At 37.8% G+C, this 24,643-nt stretch overlaps 3 protein-coding genes and 1 long non-coding RNA gene across 4 annotated transcripts in view; 2 read left to right on the top strand and 2 right to left on the bottom strand.

The window, feature by feature from the left end:
- Positions 1-24,643, bottom strand: part of LOC118646489 — a 69,702-nt gene that overhangs the window by 16,409 nt on the left and 28,650 nt on the right. The gene's annotated exons all lie outside the window — the stretch shown is intronic.
- LOC118647236 lies at positions 5,204-5,893 on the bottom strand. The gene has a single exon (XM_036291704.1). It carries the CDS (start codon positions 5,891-5,893, stop codon positions 5,204-5,206), a length of 690 nt encoding a protein of 229 aa, XP_036147597.1.
- LOC118647233 lies at positions 14,393-14,911 on the top strand. The gene has a single exon (XM_036291701.1). It carries the CDS (start codon positions 14,393-14,395, stop codon positions 14,909-14,911), a length of 519 nt encoding a protein of 172 aa, XP_036147594.1.
- Positions 19,480-22,349, top strand: LOC118646758. Its single transcript, XR_004964205.1, has 2 exons — positions 19,480-21,822; positions 22,123-22,349. It is a non-coding gene; the product is annotated as an uncharacterized LOC118646758 (long non-coding RNA).

Here is a 24,643-nt window from a genome sequence, read left to right as displayed (position 1 = left end):
TTATACCCCTTTATTATTAACAAAAGACGAACATAATGAGAAATATTTTGGAAGAAGGGAGGGGAATATACAATCTCTTCATCAAAAATGGTTTTCCTTTGAGATTTTATGATTCTGCGATTGGATTAGGATCCACGAGGGAGTCCATCAAATCGTCGAATTCTTGCTGAGTGAGTAAAGGGACGGTTTCTAAGGGGGTATAGTCAACTGTACAGGGTAGGTCGTCCGTCGAGGTGCCTACATTGGATGTCTGAGGGATAGGGAGTGGATTGATGAGCTGAGGTCTAATTTGGGGGTGTTCGTCCGTCGAGGTTAGTCTAAAATAAGCTCTTGTTGTAACGTTTAATGCTAATTGTATCTGGGGGGCCAGGTGTGTTAGGTTGAATAAGTGAGGTATGTCCAGGTCAATGGAGCGGATTAGGTAAGATGCGTGAGCGTGCCCCTATGTATTGCTCGTAGCACCTGAAGTAGCACCTCCTCGGCGTATTCCTAGCTGGTGGAGTCATCTACATGGATGGTGAAATGGAAAATGATGAGTGGCCTCGAATTTAAATGAGATTGGTCGAGATCTTACCCTGCCTTGGTATGAGTTCAATGAATGATAGATGAACCTGCTATCCTAAGGAGAGACAAAAGTAAATGATTTAATGTCCAGTAGGAAAAAAGAGATAAAGGGACTTTTATTGCTTGCTCATAGTATTCTTATTGTTATTCGCGTAAGCCCATACTATTAACCGAAGTAAGAATTTCCAACTTCATCTATGCCGGTCTACGCTTGCCGCACGCAACTATTCAGTTATAGGCGGATACGTTTCTGCCGGAGTCTCTCATCACATATAAATCTGAGAATCTGCATAGAGCTAGGACACAAGGCATTGAGTCTCGCATTCGGACATTGGCCTGTTTTTCGTTTGCTATTACAGTTACCAAGTCCTTAAGGCAAATAGTATGGCTATTGATTTTGTTTTAGTTATTTTGGAAAAGAAAGAATGTTCGAACGAGCTTGCAGGTAAATTCAAGTTAGTTCGCTTGTGATGCAAGTCTGTTTGGAATTAAAAGGAATTCAGGTTGAATAAGGATAAAGATTCTGAAATAGTATTTAATAATTCTCGATATGTTCAATTTCTCAATAAAGTAATAACTCAAAATGATGTAACATGATAAATTCAGAACAATATTCAATATGATGGATTTATAATAAATTCAGAATGATATTCAAGGTAACAATGCACAGGGATATTCGATAATAATAATTCAATGAAATAAATTCAAAGTAATGTTTAATTTAATATAGCATAATAGATTCACAAAATATTCAATATAATAATTTACAATGATATTCAGTAAAACATTTCACTCTAATATCTGATAATGTATTTCAAAATAATATTCAGCGTAATAAATTCGCTACAATATTCAAGGTAGTAATTTAATGTAATATTCGTTATAGTGTAATATAATAAAAACGACCAGTGTCGACGAGACAAGTGAATTCAAAATGATGAGTTCACAAGGATGTTCAATATAAAAATCCACACCAAAATGTTCAATATGATAAGTTCGAAATAATATGCAATGTAATAAATCCACAAGGTTATTCAGTGGAACAATTCATAATAATATTCAACATGATATAACATAATAAAATTGCAATAAATTTAACATAATAGTCAATATTATTAAAGCAATTAAATTCTCAAAATATTTAATGTAATAACAATTTACCGAGATATTTAATATTAATAAAGCAAATAATAATTTCACTAAGATATTTAATATGATAAATTTGGAATAAATTCAATGTCAAGAAAACGATACAATAGGTTCACAAGAATAATTAATAAAATAATTCAGTATAATAAATTCAAGATAATGTTAAAATTACCAAAGTAGTTAAATTCACAAAAATATTTAATGTAATAGTTCGCAATGATATTCAATATTAATAAAACAAGTAATGACTCCATAAAATATTCAATATAATAATTTTGGAATAATATTCAATATTATTAAAACAATTAGATTCTCGGAATATTTAATATAATATATTAGTGAAACAAGTAATAATTTCACAAAGATATTTAACATAATGATTTACAATAATATCCAAAATAACAATTTCACGAGGATATTCAATGCAATTATTCACGGTATGATATTTGATAAGATATTTCATAATAATAATTTCATTAAAATGTTCAATATAATAAATTCGGAGTAATATTTATTGTTAAAAGGCAATTTAGTAAATCCACAAGATCGATCGATAAAATATTCAATATCAGTAGGAATAGAAGGGTGGTTCTGACCCAGGGGATCTCAGGGGGAGTTAAGGGTGGGGGAAGTATTTGCGGGGAGGGGGGTATGACGTCGAGCGGGAGGGGGGTATGACGTCGTGGGGGGAGAGGGAGGGGAGCTTATCAGTATAAACATTTTATATAAACTCAGTTGTAACCTGATATAAACAAATACCAGTCGATAACCGCTTATCAGTACAAACTTTTATGTAAACAACATGCTAGTTGTAACCTGATATAAACAATTACTTCTCGATCGCCGCTTATCAGTATAAACATTTATATAATCTCAGTTGTAATCTGATATAAACAATTACTTAAACCTTTCTAAGTAAAACTATATGCGAGTTGCAACCTGATATAAACAATTAGACCCTGCGGCTAAGAGTAGTAATTAGGTATAAACAATTTTTATCTATGGGTATGGGTCTTTCTGTTGCTTATCAGTATAAACATTTCTAAGTAAAATAATATGCGAGTTGCAACCTGATATAAACAATTACAAATTTCTAAGAATATTTATCGCACGGAGCGCCGAATCGTCGGCAGCTAGTAAACGATAAATTTATTCGACAGCTCTTGGAAGCTATAAACAAATAACGCTAACCATATCCAGTAGCTGCTTGTTATAAACAAATTTTTTATCTCAGGAGCGCCGAACCGTCGACAGCTTAAATTTCTAGATAATGAATCGGCAGTGAACGCGTTAAAAATTAGATATTTGTGGAGGCAATAAAAATTAAATATTTTGTAGAGGGGGATAAAAAATGAGATATTTTGTGGAGGGGATAATGACATAAAAAGAGCTCCCGACAACGTTATTGCATCAGTCAATTAGTGGAATACGAACGGTAAAGCTTCAACAACGTTACCGCAACAGTTAATTGGTGGAAGTCAGATTGTGAAGCTTCTGAAGAAAGAAACGTACGAGATGAACTATTACGTTCCGATCCAACAGAATGATGGGTGCGATAAATCGTAAGTATTTTTAATTAAAAAATCTCCTATATATTTAAATCCTATATATTTTCTATATTTTTCTATAACTTGATATCTTCTTTTTACAGAACATTATCACAGCCACGCTATACTCCTCGCATTTTAGGAAGGCGATTTGCTTTAACTGTCACTGCCTACAAATATTTGGATATCGAAGTCAGTGTGGGATTTGAACCTTTTGTGGAGATGATTCTTGGTGACAACAAAGGCAATCAGATACCGCTGTCACGTGACGTATGGATAATAATGATCGAGAAACGCATGGATATTGAGCGACTCCTGCAGTCAACTACCGTTACATCGCTGTGGATTGATAATCTTCTTATAGAACTCGTCAAATTACATAACGGGAGTGTCGTAAAATTTATATTAAATAACAAAGCCTTGTATATGAAACCTTTGACCGTGCAATTTTTACTAAATCTTGAAGATGTCATCAATAATGTATACTTTGAGTTGTCGCGGGATATGTTTGTAGTGAAAGAAAAATATAATCGATTTGTAAACTGCTTGCAGCGAAATAACATTAATAATAAGTGCGATGCTGTAAAGCTATTATACGAAATATGTGTAAAAACTTCGCTCATAGATTGCGAACTGATGGTTTATGGATCAGACAATATTGTATATGATGCTTTGAATAATAAATAAATATGTATTTCTATAAACGTTTTAAAAAAAATTGTTTTAGAATTATTTTTTCCTACCAATTATCCTAACTTAAAAACTATTATAATTAATAAAATGGGAAAGAGAAAATATAAACGGGTAATGGAAATATAAAAAATGCACAACACATAAAAAAATTATTTTTTATTGCTAGACCACCAGTTAAACAGTTTAAATACATTCTGTAAAGCGCAATTGTTCACATGATTTCGACAACGTAAGGTGTACGTAATGTCCAACTTGTTTTATGTCTTCGTAATGCACCTCGATATTTTCGATATTAGCTTCCTCTTTCGCCTTGTCCAGGAGTAAGTCATGCAGCCATTCTTGTTTCTCACATCCCTTTACGTACACGACAATTTCATCATCGGTTGCAGTTGTACCCATCACTGCCTTGGTAATTAAATCTCTAGCCATGCTGTGCGGAATCAATCCATCCTCCCATGATATTCCGTGATGATTCACTTTCAACCATGACACCTGACGTTTTTCTGCTTTGGTAAGATTATGCCATGGATAGGTGAGTGTAAACATGTAATGGGTGAATTCAAATCCATCTTTGAGAGAAGCAAATTCCTTAACGATAAATTCTCCACCAACGATGAAACCTTGCAGGTCCACAAACGTTGGTACAGACATGACAACTGTCGTTGAGAATACTGTGATCCGTCTCGACGCGTTATAAATTTTTATATCACCTTGATATCGTTTTGGAGAAAAAGTGGCGCCGCATTCAGGTAATTTTGCGCACAACGTTGGTCAACGGGTTGTATTGAATCACACCATCGTGTATAATGAGACAGTACGCGGTAGTGTTCGCGGATACATTTTCTCTGCATTCAAATTCTAAGCGTACGTCCACGGTTGCGCTCTTGACCGATTCGTTTTATCGAGAGCAATCGATAATTATGAATGGACCATTATGTCGAAACATGGTGACGGATTGATTCGGCTCGAGATAATCATATCCGTAATAGTTTTTACAGAAATGTGCATACGTCTCGTACAGAATCGACTATTTATTTTTATCGAAATCCAGATTCAGATCATCGTACGGATAACATTCCGAGTTTAAATAGAGTTTCGCGTTGATTAATTTGCAATGATCGAATCGGCTCGTGTTTTCAGACATTCTTCCGACCAGCCTGCAGAGCGAAAACGACGTATCGAGGCTTCTCGAGCTGAGTAGCGGTCTTGATGGCCCACGAATGTTTGGTTGTGCTTTGCAATAAAGGATACTAGTACAGATCCCAGGAGCGAAATGCCATGCTGAGGTATCGCCCGCTTTCCAGAGCACGCAGCATCGACAGTTTATTTATTTCGTTGAGTAACACGTGCGGCATTCGCCACTGAACTTTGAGTAATTCAATCTTCGGCTCCAATTCTGAACTTCCCATCAGACAATTGTTATCGTTACGCGCGCGTATTAAAATCAGCTCATGGCGAGCGTTGATCACCACGCGTCTGTAATCTTCACAAAATCCCAACAGCATGTTGAGCGGTACGCAAAAATTAAAGTATCCGTTCGGAGGTTTCCACGGATCCCAGCCGGCGTTCCTCGCGATTACACTTTTGGCAGCTGACATAGTTACATAGTTCTTGAGGGTGCTGGTTATTCCGACGTTTCTGTTTCGATCAATCTCCACACCGTCGAGCTCGTATCGAATCTCATCGAACATGAACGCGACGCAATTATTTGCCAATGTCACATCAGATCCCGCAACTGGTTTCTTTATTATAAGTTTTCCTTCAATGTATAGAAAATTTTCGTGCGGTAACGTGTAAAGATCCTGTTGTTGTATAGAAATTCTTATCTCATCGTTGTATTCGAATGTCGTGTTGGCAAACGGATTGTACGTGTGAGTCTCGATCTTGACGATGCGATCGTCAAAGATCGGCTCGTCCGCGATATTTAAAATATCCGTCATTGTCGCACCGCAAATCCTAGAGATTGTAGCTATTCAACGTTCGACGCGGTGAGCCTCTCTTTCTTGGAACAATCGGATGATCGAATATTATTGAATGTCGTCGCAAAAGTATCGGATGACTGCTGTAACGTTGGTGTTTTCGTCGTAAAGATGTTTATTTTTCTGGCGCGTTCCGACGCGTGTAGTACGAGCATCTCACGTTCGCGTTATCGTTGCAGCTGTCGTCGCACATGCAATCTGACGGTAATTTCTTCTCCTCGAAAATCAAGCAATCGTCCGTTCTGGTCAACCACGCGTATCGTCAGATTCGTAACGCTCCGCACGATGATCGGCAGGTAAATGATCTGCGACGGCCTTTCCGAGATCTTATATCCAGGTGGAACGTTCGGTGAAAATTCATGTATTGCGTGCACGCTTTTGTCGTTGCTGTACGCGCCCGCGGTCACGTTGCACTCTACGCGGATAATGTTGTTGTGAGCGTTTGCTCGTTTTGGGAATTCTTTCCCGTCGGTAGTTGGGATTCGTCCTGCCTCAAGGGTTAAGACCCAAAGGGTGAAGGTTCGGCTCGGTGTATGAGAGAAAAGAAGACGCTTCTTGCTTGCTTGTTTGTTGTCTTTATTTCCTTCTCTTGCGCTTACAATCAGCTGTGTTGATGTCACGTAACACTCGCGATAAGGTTTACGGTATGCGACGATGCTCGGTCGCTGTTATGATACTCTCCGCTCGGTCACGGCGTGGTCGCGTTTATATATTATGATATCTGGCGCAATTTTGGGGGCCAGTGACCGGGCGTCGGAAGCTTCCGCGAGGCTAAGCGTTTCGACATCGGAACGCGGTAGCCTTGCGGTTTGATTTTGCAGCGTAGGGCCTATTTCTAGGGCGATACGAACTGCTTCCGAGCGCGCTGTTGTAATCTCACGGAAGTTAATTGGCACTTCCGTGAGCGCGGCGGATTCTTGTGCGTCTTTCGAAAGAGGTGCTTCTTGCAACGTCTTTCAAAAGATGCGTGTCGCAATTTTAATAGATATAGTTGTAATCGGCTTACAACAATGTTCATTATGTTGATTGACACGTCCGACTCATGCCATATTCACGGTTCTAGTATACGCTTCGATGTGAATCTCAGGAGCGAACCGATGTTGTTTGGTTTGCCAAAATTTATTTTGTGTGCGCATCTGATCTCGCATCTCACCGTATTATAGTTTGTGCGGATCGTTATCGCGGATCTTTATCTCCACCATTACTATCTTCAGTTACGACGTCACGTCGCGGACGTATTTGCGAAATCCCACGTTTCAAAAACTTATTAATGGCATGCAACTCGTACGATCCCTTGGGAATCGTAATCTTCGCGTTGTCTTTGCCAAAGTAAAATTTATTGTTTGAAGCATTTACGTTCGGTATCGTGTTATATGTTTCAAAGATCGCTAAACCGAGCTCGTAATCGTCGTCGCTCAAATCTATAGCCGGAGAGTAGCTTGCCGCGAAAATGCTGCTCCTGCCGCTCAGCGTAAATGTCAGCGACATGTTTGAACGAATACTGAAATTAAACAGCGCAACGCCGGTCTTTAAATCGAGTGTAAAAATAGCAGACAAAGTTGTCCGCAATTCCTTTGATCGTAAGTTTGATACGACGTTCGATTGTACCCTATCTTTGTCACATCGTCCCCAAAATATCGTACGAGTTCTCTGGGTGGCCGCAGATTGCCGAAACTGTCGAAATACGCCATGTGATTTCTCCTCTTTGCGTACGCCACCCAGTGAGTATCGCCCTCCGCATCGTCCAGATTTACGATACCGCTCTCGTTTCGACGCGCACCGCTCGTCGGTAACGCGTTACGCATAAACACTCCTTTAAAATATGGGATACACAATCGTCTTGCCAATTGATGTAGTTGCACGTTCGTCGTCACACCTGCGGGTATTTTTAACGCCTTTTTGACATATTTTTTCGTTTTGCTTTTACACCTTTTTCGTACTTGTACGGGGCGAGGTACAGCCCTCGTCCGCCTCTGTACGGGGCGAGATACATTCCGCGCCCTTCTGTCGCGCGATTGTGACGTTGCAGCTCTTCGAGCTGACGTCGCGCAGCTTTGCTGTCGTTTACCACCTTTGTCACACCAGCCGCTCCGCCGATCAATGATCTGAGCGCGCCCAACAACGGTAAAATTGGTAACATGCCGCCTCGTTTCGCTGTCGGAAGTATACGTTTTTTTTCGTTATCTTTTTTTCTTCTTCATGCCCATACCTATTTTTGTCTTAGCTTTCATGGCTGCCCAGACGGCAGCGGCGGCTGCTCTTTCTCCGAGAGTCTTTCGCGATTATGCGTGTTCATGCTTTCGCGGCGAGTATCTCGTCCGCCACGTGTCTGTCGGCGAGCTCGTTGCTCCGAGAGCAATGTCGTGTTCGCGGCACGCCGCGTCCAACGGATTTATACCCCTATCGCCTCTAGCTAATCATTTTTCCAAGTGCGTTCCCGGTCCGTAAAATTGATAACCGGGGATATGTAGCTCGAATGAAAGCGCGTTTATCGCGTGATTCAAAAGATGACCGCAACCGCTTTTTACCTTTGCGTTTGCTGCTACGGCTGATTATAATGCTCGTTGCAGCGACGATATTGTTGAACTTCGAAATCAGTCTTTATATATTCCGGGAGCTTGTCCCACACGTGTTCGATATAGTTGGCGCACTCGCGTAACAGAACGATCTTTGGTACGAATTGTAACTGTTCAGCGCTCAAATTTATAATATTGAAGGGATGTGATAGTATGAGATACATGTTTGCTACTGAGCGATGCGCGATTTTGCATGCCTATAAATAGTGGTTCCTGCGAGGTTTTTGTTTCCTAGTAATTTTTTTATTATTCGCTTTAAAAAACCGTGCTGTACTATTATGAAAAAATAGTTTTCAAGCCATGAGTGAAACGTCATAGGGCTAGTTTACTCGAGCATCGACGATAAGCTCAAGTAACATCTTCACAGCGTGGGGATGATAAGTACCAAAATCATAAACAGTAGCCTTCGAAGCCGGACTGACCGTTAGTTCAGTCTGAAGTTTCGCGAAGACAAAATGAACTTTTACAATTCCAAAACAATGGCACTGGTTGTAAGTATTTCTTACCTATTTTTACATTATTTATATTAATTTACATTATTTATATTAATTTATATCATTTAGATTAATTTATATTATTTATATTAATATTAATTAATTTTTGCAGTGCCTTTGCTGTGAGGAAGAAGTGCAAATAGCACTTCCAAAAATTTTCCCGGCTATAGGATATATATATATATCCATAGCCGGCAGGCGGTGCGCACAGCTCGTCGCCATCCAACTATTTTTCCCCCGTTAGACCAGGCGGCATACATCGATTTGCCTGCAATCATTGTAAGTACCATTTTTATATTTCAACGTATATATTGCGTATTTTTAATGAATAATTAAATAATATACTTTGTGCTTGTTTTAGTGTATGTGTTCCGGCAACGTAATGTTAAGAACCGATATATCCATTCCGCAATACGTAAACATCCAACAGCACCGATTGCGAGTGCAGTGCAGCCGCCGGATAGATCGAAAGTACCATGACTGGATATGGGGAGATATCGAAGATGATAACAATTACAACTACGAGGATATTTTCGACTGGCGGTACTTATTCGGAATGGAGGTGGAAAAACAAAAAGAAACGGAAAATTGGGACTATAATGGATATGCAAATTATATTTTAGATCAAATTGAAAATATTTTTTTATAGAAATTAAGAAAAAAATATAATATACATTTTATAGTTATATAGTAGGGGAAGTGCGCCGGTTGTGGGCACGCTCTAGTTGTGGGCACGCTCTAGTTGTGGGCACCCCTACGTAAATTTGGACAGCAAGCATACGCTACTGATCTGAGTACTGAAAAACGTGTATGTTGATGGTACGCAGTTTTCATGTTGATACCGAAACGAATACACGCATTTGCGTAGTAGCTGTGAGCATAGTAAAAATTATTTGCAATAAATAAATAGAAAAGTGATTTTCTACTCTTTTCGAAGTGCGATAAATCGGTGTGAATTCTTTCAAAAAGGTAAGTGTTTCATTGTGTTTGCAGTGTTGTTATTGTATTTTGTGATTTCATTTCGTATTCAACCACAATTTTTGCATCACATAATTTGTTAGTCTTTTGGAAAAATAGCTGCCATTCCCGGTTATGAGCACCTTCATGTAACCGGTTGTTTTTTTTCATTTAATGCGTGTTTGGTTGAGAAACTGCGTAATATCATTCTTTATGTTGACGTAACGTATTTTATCACTGTTTTTATGCATTTCACGCATTTTTAGCCACGTCAACCTCGGAAAAATCATTTGATAAAAAAAAAAAAACGGATTTTAATGCGCTGTTGCAAGCCATTAAGTGTTGCTTAGCGGACAATAAACCATCAACTAAGCGCACCAAGGCAACACTATCTAGACCATCGGCTAAGCGCATCAAGACAAAGAAGTCTCCACCATCTGACGATGATGTGGACTTCTGTCTCATCTGTCTGGACCTACTGCCACGGCAATTGACCGCCGCATCCATTAAATGCAATGAATGCAGTCGTCCGGTGCATTTAAAGTGCGCTGATACGCGTGTCAGCTACTTCACATGCAAGCATTGTGCTTCTGATTTCGAAGATGAAGAAGGCGATGAGTAATGTGAAAACGTGTCATCTTTTTTTGTTCTTTTTGTCAGTGAAGGCTTCTAAAATAAATAAATTTTTATTTTCCCTTTATTTGTGGTGGTTTTTCTTCATATTTTTCCATTTTTAGCGGATTTTTCAAGGGTGCCCACAACCGGGTACAAATTTTTTTTTGTCCAAAAATTGTCACTTCACTAAATTTTTGATAAAATTTTTCTAGTTGAAGAAATCAATTTAATTCCTTCAGTGACAGTTAGCTAAGGCCTCTAGCTTTCCACTGGTACACATATGTCTGCATAATATGCATTTAGTCAAAAGTTATGAGCTAAAAACAAAACGGTGTCCACAACCGGCGCACTTCTCTTACTTTTTATATTTTAGATTTTATATCATTTTAGATATATTTTATAGTTATATGTAGTATTTTTAAATGTATTATACAATGTCTTTTTTTAGTTTTGTAGTTATTTTAGTTTTTTAAATTGTGTTATTAATATTTTAAATGTATATATTATAGATATATCGCGTATCTTTTTTAATCACCCCTCAATCCTGCATGCTTTCCTCATCACACGACCGTCGATACATTCCTTTTCTCCATACACTCGTGCACGCACACACGCACGCACACACACCTCTAGCACGCGACCGTCGATATGCGATATCGCACCGTTGATGTCGATATTCTTTCTCTACACGCTGTGTTCACACATACGCACACATACTCAAGCCTTCTCTAGCACGCGACCGTCGATACGCTTCTTTCTCTACACGCTGTGTTCACACATACGCACACATACTCACGCCTTCTCTAGCACGCATACACGTGTAACCGTCTTCTCTGTTACGTATACACATGCGCAAGTGTCTTCTTTAGCACGCACACACACACACGCACACACACACACACACACACACACATACACGTCTTTCTCTATCAAGCGCCTTCTCTCTATAACACACGAACGCACGCATACATTTCTTTCTCCGTGCGCTGCATTCACAAACACACGCACACACTTCTATCACGCATGTGCAAATATACAAAGGCGTATTTCCATAGATCGTACACCGCACTCACACACCTATAAATAGGACGTTCGATTCCGACATGTAATCAGATTCGGAAAACATGAGATTCGTGCGACAACCTTTGACGATTTGCGTAACGAATTACGACGATAAATTACAATCGATGGAAGACGGCGGGGTGAAGCGTAAGCATGGTGCGATGCTGCCGAATACTATACGCGCCATCATTTGCGGTCCGTCGAACTGCGGTAAAACCAACGTTCTGATAAATTTGTTGGAATGTCCACACGGTGTACATTTCGAGAACGTGTACGTGTACTCGAAATCGCTATAACAGCCGAAATATCGATATCTGGAGAATTTGTTGTTGTCGATGGATGAGATCGGTTACTTTACGTTCTCCAATAACAGTGACGTCATTCCACCGAGCGAGGCGCGTCCAAACTCGATTTTCGTCTTCGATGACGTTGCGTGCGATAAACAGGATGTCGTGAGAGAATATTTTTCAATGGGTAGACACTCGAACGTCAACTGCTTTTATCTCTGTCAGTCGTACGCGAGAATACCTAAACATCTTATACGCGATAACGCCAACCTGCTGATCCTGTTTAAGCAGGACGGTACCAACTTGAAACACGTGTACAACGATCACGTAAACACCGACATGTCGTATGATGATTTTAGTGAATTATGTCGCGATTGTTGGCAGCGTGATTATGGATTTTTGATGATAGACAAGGACAGTGCACTTGCTAACGGGCGATACAGAAGAAGATTTAACGAGTTTGCAATACCGCGAAACAGTTAGTCGTTATTGATACCTTATCGGGGTGAAACGTGCGATCAACACTCTGTTAACATGGCTGAAAACAAAGATATGCGTGAGCGCGAGAAAATCGCGAGAGAAATTGAAAAAACGAGCGAATCGATTCGAAAGAAACATCGTGCTCTAAAAACCGGCAGGATCTAAAAGGATATCGTGACTAAGAGACACTTTGAACCGCTGCAAAAGATTATTGACAATTCCGGCGTACGCGCGATAAAAGAGGAGCCGATCGATAACCCGTTTCGTTCACCCGTAAACGTGAGAAGGAAGAGGGGGAAGAATATGCCAGTAAGAGAAAACGGTCGAACGTCTCGTTCGATATCTCTGCGACACCGCAAACATCTAATCATTTACAAATTTCAAACGACGTACCAATGATAACCTCCACACCGCGTCCCACAACCGTACAACCGATAGAATCGCTTGAAAATGTTTTCGAAACGACGGATGATTCGCTTGCGACAATTGTTCGAAATCAGTTACAGACGTCGCAAAGATGAGAAGCGTTGCAGGCTCAATTTGGTCCGCTGGGTCAAAAATATGTCGTGACTGTCCTGAGTGGTAACCGAGAGAGCGATGTAAACATAGACAATATATACGGTGTTCGTCTCGAGAATAATGGAATGATGCTCGGTAATAAACATTTCGATGTGGACAACGAGGATAATATAATTATCGACAATGTACGTTACGCTGGTACACCTGGTCGTTACGAATTGATCTTCAAGAAAATCCCCGCCGATGACATCTACACAGATGGTGATTTACAAAAGTACAAAAGCATATTGTTTGCTACAAACGTGCATAGACGCAATTACACCAAGGACAGTCAACTACGGAGCAACAGAGGATACAAGTACAAACATCTGATCGCACCGTTGATGTCGATCGAACCTACGCCAAAAAAGAAGAAATCTGGAAAGGGATTACCTCACGCTATGACGTTAAATGATAACGCGATCGATTACGTGCACTGGGACAATCCCAATGAACTGGTAGATCGTCTGCGGTTACTCGAAGCATCACGTCGAGCCGGTCACAACGCGCACGACAACGAGATTCTGTCCATCATCGAGGAACTTCGCGAAGCGGGTCTTATTATAAATTAATCTGTGTAACCGCGAAACGAGTCAGTCGATTGATCGATGTCATCCATATCGTATCAAGATTAAAAACAATGAGTAATAACGAACGGCGAAGAGACGGTTACGAACGTTTAACGAACAATTTTGAGCGGTTCCTGAATCAACAGCGAACGGTTCAAAACGGTTGTCGGACGGTTATCGAACGGTTGTAAATCAAGTCAAGAATAGTTACGAACGATTGTCTGATCGATTGGTACCGGAAGACAAAGAACCACTGCTGAAAGACAATAGAAAGCAGTGATAAAAGATAATTCAAACGTGAAACGAACGCAAAAAAAACGGGTATAAAACAGAAACGGAACAGAAAAAAAACAGGAATGGAACAGGGAAAGAACAGAAACGAAATAGAAAAAACAGGAACGATCGGTATGCGATCCATGAAACCGCCGAAATCCAATATTAGTTCCGAAAGGCGACGACTTGTCGAGGAACTGCATGCTCCGGCGAGAAGAAATTTTCAACGAAGACACGTCATAGTTCGAGGCTACGACGATCTATGGCAGGCTGATATCGTTGAGATGATTCCCTACTCACGTTTCAACAGAGGCTACCACTACATACTCACCGTCATCGATGTGTTGAGCAAGCACGCGTGGACCGTTCCGCTCAAGAGCAAGGGTGGAAGCGAGACAGCTGATGCTATCGTCGAGATAATTCGAGAGAGCGCAAGATGCCCGAAAAATTTACAGACTGATAAAGGAAAAGAGTTTTACAATGCCGATGTGCATAAAATTTTAAAAAACATGATATCAATCATTATTCAACGTACTCGGTAATGAAGGCATCGGTCGTCGAACGCTTTAACCGTACGCTGAAAAACGACATGTGGAAGAAGTTTACACTCAACGATAATTACAAGTGGATTGACCTGTTACCGGATCTCGTGTCAAATTACAACTCTCGGAAACACCGAACGATCGGTATGCGACCCGTCGACGTAACCCCTGCTGTGGCTGAAAGACTCTTGAATACGGTGTACAGCTCGATAAAGATTGCTGGTCGAGCGAAATTTAAAGTCGGTGATTCTGTACACGTGAACAAATTTAAGACAGTCTTTGAAAAGGGTTACACACCGAATTGGACAACCGAAGTGTTTAAAATTATTAAAGTACAGCATACCAATCCCGTAACTTATTTACTAGAGGATTATCGCGGAACATCTATAGTTGAAGCGTTCTACGAGCACGAGTTGCATCGTGCGACTCACCCGAACGTATATCTCGTGGAGAAAGTATTGCGCAGGAAGGGTGACAAGGTTTACGTCAAGTGGTTGGGATTCGATGACTCACATAATTCGTGGATTTACAAAGACAATGTCATAAGAATATTTGCTTTATTATAATCATATTAAAGTGTAATGTAAACTTATAAAAATAAAAATACAATTTTTTTATAATAAGTATATACGAGACTTCTTTATTACCTATCCATCCATTGATCATCCTTAATACATTTTCTTATTAAGACGTATTATAAAATGTATAATGTAAAACTATAAAATGTAATCAACTTTAATTAATTGTTCTTAGTATTAATTTTTTAATAGAAAATTAACATAAAAAAATGCGTACTATAAAATACAAATTACAATAGTATAAAAAAAGTTCATAAAAAGTACATAAAATGTAATATATGTGTATAATATAAAATACATAAAGCGCTAAATGTAAAATTATAAAATAAGTGTAAAATGTAAAAAATAAAAAATATAAACTCTAAAATATATGAAACGCTAGATGTAAAATTAATAAATATATGTAAAATATAAAATACATGGTAAATTAAAAGTACATCATGCGCAAAAGATAAAATATATACAACTATATATTATAAGGGTATCCGATAATGTCCCCACGGTAACGTTTCGATCGAATCGGGTACGAGATATCTCTTGTCGTCGTACGGACTTAGAGCAATTTTCGTTTCGGCCACCGTGTATACTTCGTATAACTTGGATCGTATACACGACTGGCGACGCGTCATCTCGATCTCATCTCTCAAACAGCGGGTGTAATCTTCGAATTGTGGCTCGCATTATTACGTTCTTGACACCTTTTGCTTTTTTGATGTCTTTTTTCCCGTCCACCTTCAACGCGTACATTTTTGCTCAAGTCCGACAAACTCGGTCATTATCGCACCATTGTTCTCGTCTTTCATTAGACCCGGTATTTTTTTTATTTTTAAGAGGCATACCGTACACGTTGTCGACCGGATAATCGCTCGTGTCGAACCTAGCGATATTACGTTTCATCGTCTCATAAACATCATCGCACTCGACATGGTATACGAGACTGTCGGTGTCAGTGTACATGACTTTAAATTTGTCGCGATACAGAGGTAGCATGTACTCGTGATGAAATTCGTACAGACACGTCTTAGAAATATCTAAAATGCACATGCCTACGTAAATCGGTTTGTTGAATTTCACCTTGAGTTTTTTTAGTTCGACGGCAATAAGATTCTCTGAAAAAATGTTACGACTATGAAAATTCGGTTTCACGATCATTGCCTCTACATCATACCGACCTTTCCATTTCGTCAATAATTTAACGTCAACGTGATTACGTACATTCTCCATGGTTTTCCCGAATACCGCGTTATTAATTAATTTATACAAGTTTTTTTCAAAATCATTTTTGGCGCGAGTTCGAAATTGCGTGTTTAATTCTATGTATTTACATAGCCATAGAGATTGCGCGAATTTTAATACGCGGTGTATCTTCGCGATACGAAGACCGTGATGCGTGCACTGCTGTAGGTTTCGGTAATGTATGATGTAACGCTTTTTATCGTAGAGCGTGGCGAGAAGTTTACATTCTCGATTGCCGGGCGGTTTATCGCGCGTCGGGCAAAAAGGTAGGTCAGTGTGCCGATCGTGAAGGTCTCGAGGATACTCAAGATCGATCTCGAGAATGTATCCCGTGGGTGAATCCGGAGCGATAGCGTTCACGTCGAAATTTGAAACGTCCTCGACCCATTGAAATTCAGTGTAGGGTAACGGCTGACACAACGCCCAGCCGTACAAATTACACAGGCACACAAAAAAAAAAGTGGTTGGTCCGGCGGACTAGACTAGTCAATCCTTATGTATTTCGACCCGCTGAATCCGAATCTGAAGTCAGAATTGCAAAGTTAGCTCGCATTTTCTAACCTCAAAAAAAAATTTTTTTTAAATGTTGGTCCGGCGGACCAGACTAGTCTATTCTTATGTATTTCGACCCGCTGAATCCGAATCCAATGTCAGAATTGCAAAGTTAGCTCGCATTTCCTAACCTCAAAAAAAATTTTTTTTTTAATGTTGGTCCGGCGAACCAGACTAGTCTATCCTTATGTATTTTGACCCGCTGAATCCAAATCTAAGATCAGAATTGCTGAAATAACTCATTTTTTCCTAATCTCAAAAAAAAAATTTTTTTTAACGTTAGTCCGGCGGACCAGACTAATCTATTTTTATGTATTTTGACCCGCTGAATCCAAATTCAAGGTCAGAATTGCTAAATTGGCTCATTTTTTCCTAACCTCAAAAAAACATCTTATAAAAGCAGTTTAGGTCACAAATGTATAATCCGGAGCGTGCAGGCTTGCGTAACCACATTATCCGGGGAAAATTCCATACGTATGACAAGTTTGAGCTTCTGTGAATAAATAGCGTAGAAAATTCACTCTCTTTTTCTATTATATCTAACTCTTTTATTCTGGAAGGTTCTGTGCAATGGCTTTCTCTTACGTTTCTTCCCTTTCACAGAGACATCACGTTTGAGCGTCCAGCAGAAATCAGCCATCATATTCACATCCCATTTGCCTTGATATCGAAACTCCATCTCCTTGATGTCCTGATGAAATCTTTCTCCCTGTTCTTCACTATAATCACCTAGATTTTCTGGGAAGTAGTCGATATGAGAATCTAAGAAATGCAACTTAAGATTCATTAGGCAACCTAGTTTTTTATAGTTCTCCATCATTTCCGCCACCTTTTGTCTGTAATCTTGACTTTTGTGGTTTCCTAAAAAATTTTCTGTGACACCTTTGAAACTCAGCCATGCTGCTCTCTCATCTTCATTCATTTTGGTAACAAAATTGTCGTCTCTCAACATTTTACGTATTTGAGGTCCATCAAAAATTTCTTCTCGCAATTTTGCATCAGAGATGTTGGGAAATTTTTCTTGTAAATACTGGTAGCATTCACCATTTTTATTCAGAGCTTTCACCCATTGTTTCATGAGTCCTAATTTGATATGAAGAGGTGGAAGAAGAACTTTTGAAGGCTCAACTAACGGTTCATTTATGATATTTTTAGACCCAGGTTGCAGAGACGTTCTTGTCGGCCATTCTTTTCTAATGTAATGGTTTGTTCGATCTCTACTATCCCATTCACATAGAAAGCATGGATTTTTTGTGTAACCTGATTGTTGACCCAATAATATGGTGAGAATTTTTAGATCCCCACAAATTTGCCACCTATGTTCTGTGTATTTAATTTTTTCAAGAACTGTTTTCAAGTTTGTGTACTCTTCTTTTATCACTACCGAGTGCGCTACAGGAATAGAGGCATATACATTAGTATTGTGCAGCAACACTGCTTTCAAGCTTCTCTTAGAAGAATCGATAAATAGTCTCCACTCATCAGACTTGTAACATCCAATTTTTGATGGACCTCAAATACGTAAAATGTTGAGAGACGACAATTTTGTTACCAAAATGAATGAAGATAAGAGAGCAGCATGGCTGAGTTTCAAAGGTGTCACAGAAAATTTTTTAGGAAACCACAAAAGTCAAGATTACAGACAAAAGGTGGCGGAAACGATGGAGAACTATAAAAAACTAGGTTGCCTAATGAATCTTAAGTTGCATTTCTTAGATTCTCATATCGACTACTTCCCAGAAAATTTAGGTGATTATAGTGAAGAACAGGGAGAAAGATTTCATCAGGACATCAAGGAGATGGAGTTTCGATATCAAGGCAAATGGGATGTGAATATGATGGCTGATTTCTGCTGGACGCTCAAACGTGATGTCTCTGTGAAAGGGAAGAAACGTAAGAGAAAGCCATTGCACAGAACTTTCCAGAATAAAAGAGTTAGATATAATAGAAAAAGAAAGTGAATTTTCTACGCTATTTATTCACAGAAGCTCAAACTTGTCATACGTATGGAATTTTCCCCGGATAATGTGGTTACGCAAGCCTGCACGCTCCGGATTATACATTTGTGACCTAAACTGCTTTTATAAGATGTTTTTTTGAGGTTAGAAAAAAATGAGCCAATTTAGCAATTCTGACCTTGAATTTAGATTCAGCGGGTCAAAATACATAAAAATAGATTAGTCTGGTCTGTCGGACCAACGTTAAAAAAAAATTTTTTTTTGAGGTTAGGAAAAAATGAGCCAATTTAGCAATTCTGACCTTGAATTTGGATTCAGCGGGTCAAAATACATAAAAATAGATTAGTCTGGTCCGCCGGACTAACGTTAAAAAAAATTTTTTTTTTAAGGTTAGGAAAAAATGAGTCATTTCAGCAATTCTGACCTTGGATTTGGATTCAGCGGGTCAAAATACATAAGGATAGACTAGTCTGGTTCGCCGGACCAACATTTAAAAAAAAATTTTTTTTTGAGGTTAGGAAATGCGAGCTAACTTTGCAATTCTGACATTGGATTCGGATTCAGCGGGTCGAAATACATAAGAATAGACTAGTCTGGTCCGCCGGACCAACATTAAAAAAAAATTTTTTTTTGAGGTTAGAAAATGCGAGCTAACTTTCCAATTCTGACTTCAGATTCGGATTCAGCGGGTCGAAATACATAAGGATTGACTAGTCTAGTCCGCCGGACCAACCACTTTTTTTTTTGTGTGCCTGTGTTATTATTATTACTATTCAATTATCATCTTTTTGTTATTGTTAATTTATAATCTTTATTAAAGTTATCTTATTGTTTTATCGGAGTTATATTATTACTACCATCTTATCACTATTTTAATTTTATCATCTATTATCATTCTTGTTATACATAAGTTATTGTTATCTTTACTACTGTAGGATAAGCGCGCTACACGAAATCTTTAAATATAGAAAACTTTTATTAAAAGTGGATGAGTTAACCCAGTTATTCTATCCAAATATCTCACAATCCACCTAACAATTGAATTGATCCTAGCTCTCACATCCCAGGGTATTACCGGCCCAGCAGGTAGCCCAAAAAGAGATAGCGCCCCTTTATCTACTGCCGAGGTAAGTAGAATAAAGGAAAGTCCGTCGTCCGAGACGTAACAACATGTGTATCCCAGATAGCCAAGCGAGATTTAGCATATCGGATAAACTGATGCAACGCACATATTGTTATAAACTTGTCGACAATTTGCTGTCATTGGACTCTAACGTGGAACTGAGTTAGCATCGGGAGGACAAATAAACTTCATGAGTTTATGAAATTGTAAGAGCATACATTGAGGACTAATAAACTCGTCACATTGATAGCAAATTGACGGCACGTCATGGGCTCGCATTTTATATGTAGAATCATGACGGCAACGTGACGGCAACGTGATGGCAAAATGACGACACTTATGATATCAAACATTGTACACAAGAAGCATAATATCTATTGAATAATGATAAAGTTTCCAAACTACATCTTGATGTCGACAACTTATCGACATAAGTTTATTCTTCATGGGCAACAATTTGTCGGCCAGCATGGATCACTTCTCTTGCTAAAATATATAAGATTTTACAGCCTAGTTATCAGTGTGCAACGCCGCCGATAGGTCAATAGGCGACTTAACTCTCTCAGGAATAAAATACAGCCGACACGCTACATAAAGACCACACGAGGCATTGTGGCAACATTGAGGCAAGCAATAATTAGCTTTTTTTGCTACGAGAGGACGATGTGGAAGAGAACACATAATACTTTTATGATTTACTCATTTTAATTTAGTAAACGATTCGCTACAAGAAAACGTTCACTCCAGTCGAATAAAGAGTTCACTTATCAAGCGAAAAATTCATTCTGATAAAAAGTGAGATGTCATTCTATTTTGAGTACCCGTATTTTCACTATCGCTTAGAGTAAATTCGTTCTTTTAAAGTGCACTCCAAAAAATTTAGTACGTGTATGTTACGAGTATGAAGACTAGAACCAGGAGACCGATCTCTGTGGTTTTGAGTAAGGCGAAAATCTGTTAGAAATGTAGTATCAAATGGTGGCGCTGACGATGCTGATACACCGGAATATATTCCAACTTTAGATATAAATGTCTAGTCTAAGGAAGCGTTCCCACCGAGCGCGTCACGCGTCGCGTCGTCCTTCCCGTCCAATCAAAACGTCCCATTTTATTATTATAAAATATAATGGATGTTTTGATTGGATGCGAAGGATGACGCGACGCTTGACGCGCTCGGTGAGAACACTCCCTAAGTTTATCGTAGTCAGCCGTGCTAGTGGTGCTAGGCTGTACGCAGTTGTATGTTTGGTATAAGAAAACTGAGATAAGTATTCTAAATGTAAAATTGCTAAGATTTTTATTATAAATTTGCATTTATTGTCAAATGCTTGTCGTTATACTCCATATTGTTTCCGGTAAATCATTGTTGCCAGCGCCACCATTTGGTACTACATTTGTGACAGATTTTCGCCTCACTTTTGGAGGCGAAATCAGGCTTAGTTCGGGCTCCTGGTCAGCGTTGCCAACCGTACCATAATTATGGTACATGTACCATAATTCGCTCGCAATGTACTTTGTACCTTACAAGGTAGCTATGGTACGCATATTGTACCATAATTTTGATAATTTAAAAAAATGTATTTTTTATCATTTTTTTCCTTATATTGACAAAAAACACATCTTTCTCTTATAATATTTTCTTAAGACAGCGATAGGTGTAAGAAGTCGTAAGAAATTTTCGTTAAGGTTTCGGTGCTGGGTTAATCCGTTTCAGTTTCTTTTCCTCTAGAAGTGGCCAATCACAGTTGTTCCCTTCTTCAAAAGAATGGCTGTGATTGGTGACTAAAAATGACGAAAGGGTATCTTTATTTTTAGTCACGTGATGTCTTTTGACGCTGAAAATGAGCGTCAAGCGTCAGCGTGAAAAGGCACCATTACATATGTTATATTATGTAATTTTGGTTATGTTATTCACCTGATTAATCCCATACAGATTGGAAAAACGCCTATTAGATATCTGAAGTACAGTTGCGTACGCGTTGTATATCCTGCGTAAATTAATCTTAAAAATTTTAACTTATTTTCTAAAAGTACGTATTGTTATGTACCTATTTGTTTTATTTTGTAACGCGCTCTCATAAACGTTAAATGGTTAAAAGCGGTTTAAACGATTTAACTAGATTTAAGTTTGTGATGTTTATGTTACGAAGCAAAAGCAATTTAGTATAAAATATACGCATGTAATAAAAAAATTAGTCATTAACATCATATTGTTTTTATTCTTAAATTTTATTAAATTTAATACTCATAGGTACACTTTGTCCACACGTTTTAATAGGTACATACAAAACGTGTAAATATTAAATTTTAAGTACTTGTTTTTCTTTTAGAATAAAAATGTCATCCGATTCAGATTCAAACACCACACCCAAAAAGAAGCCTAAATATACAAAACGCAAGCAAAAGTATAGAAGAGATTGGGAAATGATATTAAAATGGCTAAATCCTGTAGAAAATGATCCGTACAGTGCATATTGCAAGGTTTGCAAATGCAATTTAAAAGCTGATTTGAGCGTATTAAAATTACATGGCGAAGGCAAAAAGTATATGTCATATACCCAGATAGCCAAGCGAGATTAAGCATATCGGGCAAATTAATGCACTGCATATATGTTGTGAACTTGCCTACAATTTGCTGTCATTGTAATTTAACGTGGAACGAAGTTAACATCAGGAGAACAAATAACCTTCATGAGTTTATAAAATTATAAGTGCATGCATTGAGGAATAATAAACTTGTCACATTGACAGCAATTGTGCATGCATGTTGACAACTTGCCATCAGTTTGTTGAATTCTAATGTAGAATTTTACATGATGTCAGAACGACAGACAGTTTGAGGAAACACCTTGGCTTTAGTTTGATAAACTTAATAGGGAATAAATGACAGCAAAATAACAACACGTTGCCTTTATTTGGCTATCTGGGTATAAAAGGAAACAAAAAACAAACTGAAATAAATACTTTCTTACAAATACCAAAAATTCCAAATAATATTTCAAGACTTGAGATTAAATTAGCTGGGCTTTTCAGTGAACATAATCTTCCTTTTTCTGTAATTGATCATTTAACCAATTTATTAAAAGAATCGGTTAATGACTCTAACATAATTCAAGGATTAAATCTGGGACGAACCAAACTAACGTCTATTATAAAAAAATGTTATAGCACCAGAACATAAATTTCATTTAACAAAAATTTTAAAGCAAACAAAATATAGCGTATTAACTGACGAATCGACTGATACATCTCATGCGAAAAAACTTCATGTATAGTCGTTAGGTTTTATGATAAAACATCGCAACAAATTAAATCATTTTTTTGGGAGCTGGTGCAAGTATTTTCAGATGATAATCAGTCAAATGAAGGCGCTACAGCAGAACATCTATACCAGTCAATAATCTCATCATTTCAAAGTCAGGACATTCAGTTGAATAACATCATAGGATTTGGCTCTGATGGATGCAATGTGATGATGGGGAAAAGAAATAGTGTAGCTACAAGGTTTAAAGATAGTTGTCCTGGTATTGTTATCATGAAGTGTATATGTCACTCCGCACATTTGTGCGCAAGCGAAGCTTGCAAACAACTTCCAAGACGCACCGAAAATCTGGCGCGAAACGTTTATAATCATTTCAAAAATAGTTCAAAACGGCAACATGACTTCAAACAGTTTCAAAAATTTTTAAATTTGGATATCCACAAAATATTGCATCCATCCCAGACCAGATGGCTAAGTTTATATGAAGTTGTTAGCAGGATTTTGAAGCAGTGGGAAAGTTTAAAATTATATTTTAGAAGCACTTACTTGAACGATAAATTAATAACTACGGAGGAAATTCATAAAGATTTAGAAGACCCATTTATTAAATTATATTATTTTTTCTTACAGTGGTTTTTACCAAAATTCACTGATTTTAATAAATATTTTCAGTCAGAGAATGTAGTAGTTACCGAACTACATTATAAATTATCCTCCTTATACAAAGATATTCTTATGTGTTACATGAATAGAGTATATGTACAAACGACAACTTTAAGTAATATTGATCCATCAAATTCTACTGAGTTTGTTCATATATCTACAATATATTTGGGCATAAATGTTATGAATTTGTTAAGTGACGCGGAAGTCAGAAGCATCCAAATCAGATTCAAGATTTTTTATTACGAGCTAGGCAATTTATGATTGTTTCAGCTGAGCAAATTAAAAACCGTTTTGATTTTAATGATCCCATTTTAAAATATCTACATGCTCTGAGTCCATCAAATGCATTATCCTTAAATTTTCGGAATGAATTTCCAAATCTAAATGTGCTTATGAGAAGTTGTAGTCGCATGATACCTGAAACTTTATTATCCAGTGATAATAATAATATTGAACAATTAATAGATGATGAATGGCGTAAATTACCAATTGGTACATTAACCGAAGAAATTAAAAACGAAGGAAAAGTCGATAAATTTTGGGCTAAACTCTTAAATTTTAAAAATATACTAAATGAGTATGAATATTTTAATATTAGTAGCTTTGCTTTAAATATGCTCAGCATACCACATTCGAATGCTGAATGCGAGCGAATTTTTAGCAAAGTTAATTTAATAAAAACTAAATCTAGAAATCGACTTGTCACCAAAACCATGGTATCTTACTTATAGCTCAATGTGTAAAGCAAAATGATTCTTGTGTTAAATTTGTACCTAATACAAACATGATAAATTCAATGAATCTAAGTATGTATGTATGACCATAAACAAAACATGTGCAATTCAAATGAAATCGATGATGACGTGATTTTTATATAATATGACTTAATCAACAAACAACAAAAGATATTATTTTTAAGTATA

Source organism: Monomorium pharaonis, chromosome 1, assembly GCF_013373865.1.
Source record: "Monomorium pharaonis isolate MP-MQ-018 chromosome 1, ASM1337386v2, whole genome shotgun sequence".
Lineage (NCBI taxonomy): Eukaryota > Metazoa > Arthropoda > Insecta > Hymenoptera > Formicidae > Monomorium > Monomorium pharaonis.
This window is presented reverse-complemented; position numbering and strand designations above follow the sequence as displayed.

Coding starts and splice junctions, on each gene's coding strand:
- LOC118647236 (XM_036291704.1), bottom strand. CDS start 5,893: ATGACGGATATTTTAAATATCGCGGACGAGCCGATCTTTGACGATCGC.
- LOC118647233 (XM_036291701.1), top strand. CDS start 14,393: ATGTGGAAGAAGTTTACACTCAACGATAATTACAAGTGGATTGACCTG.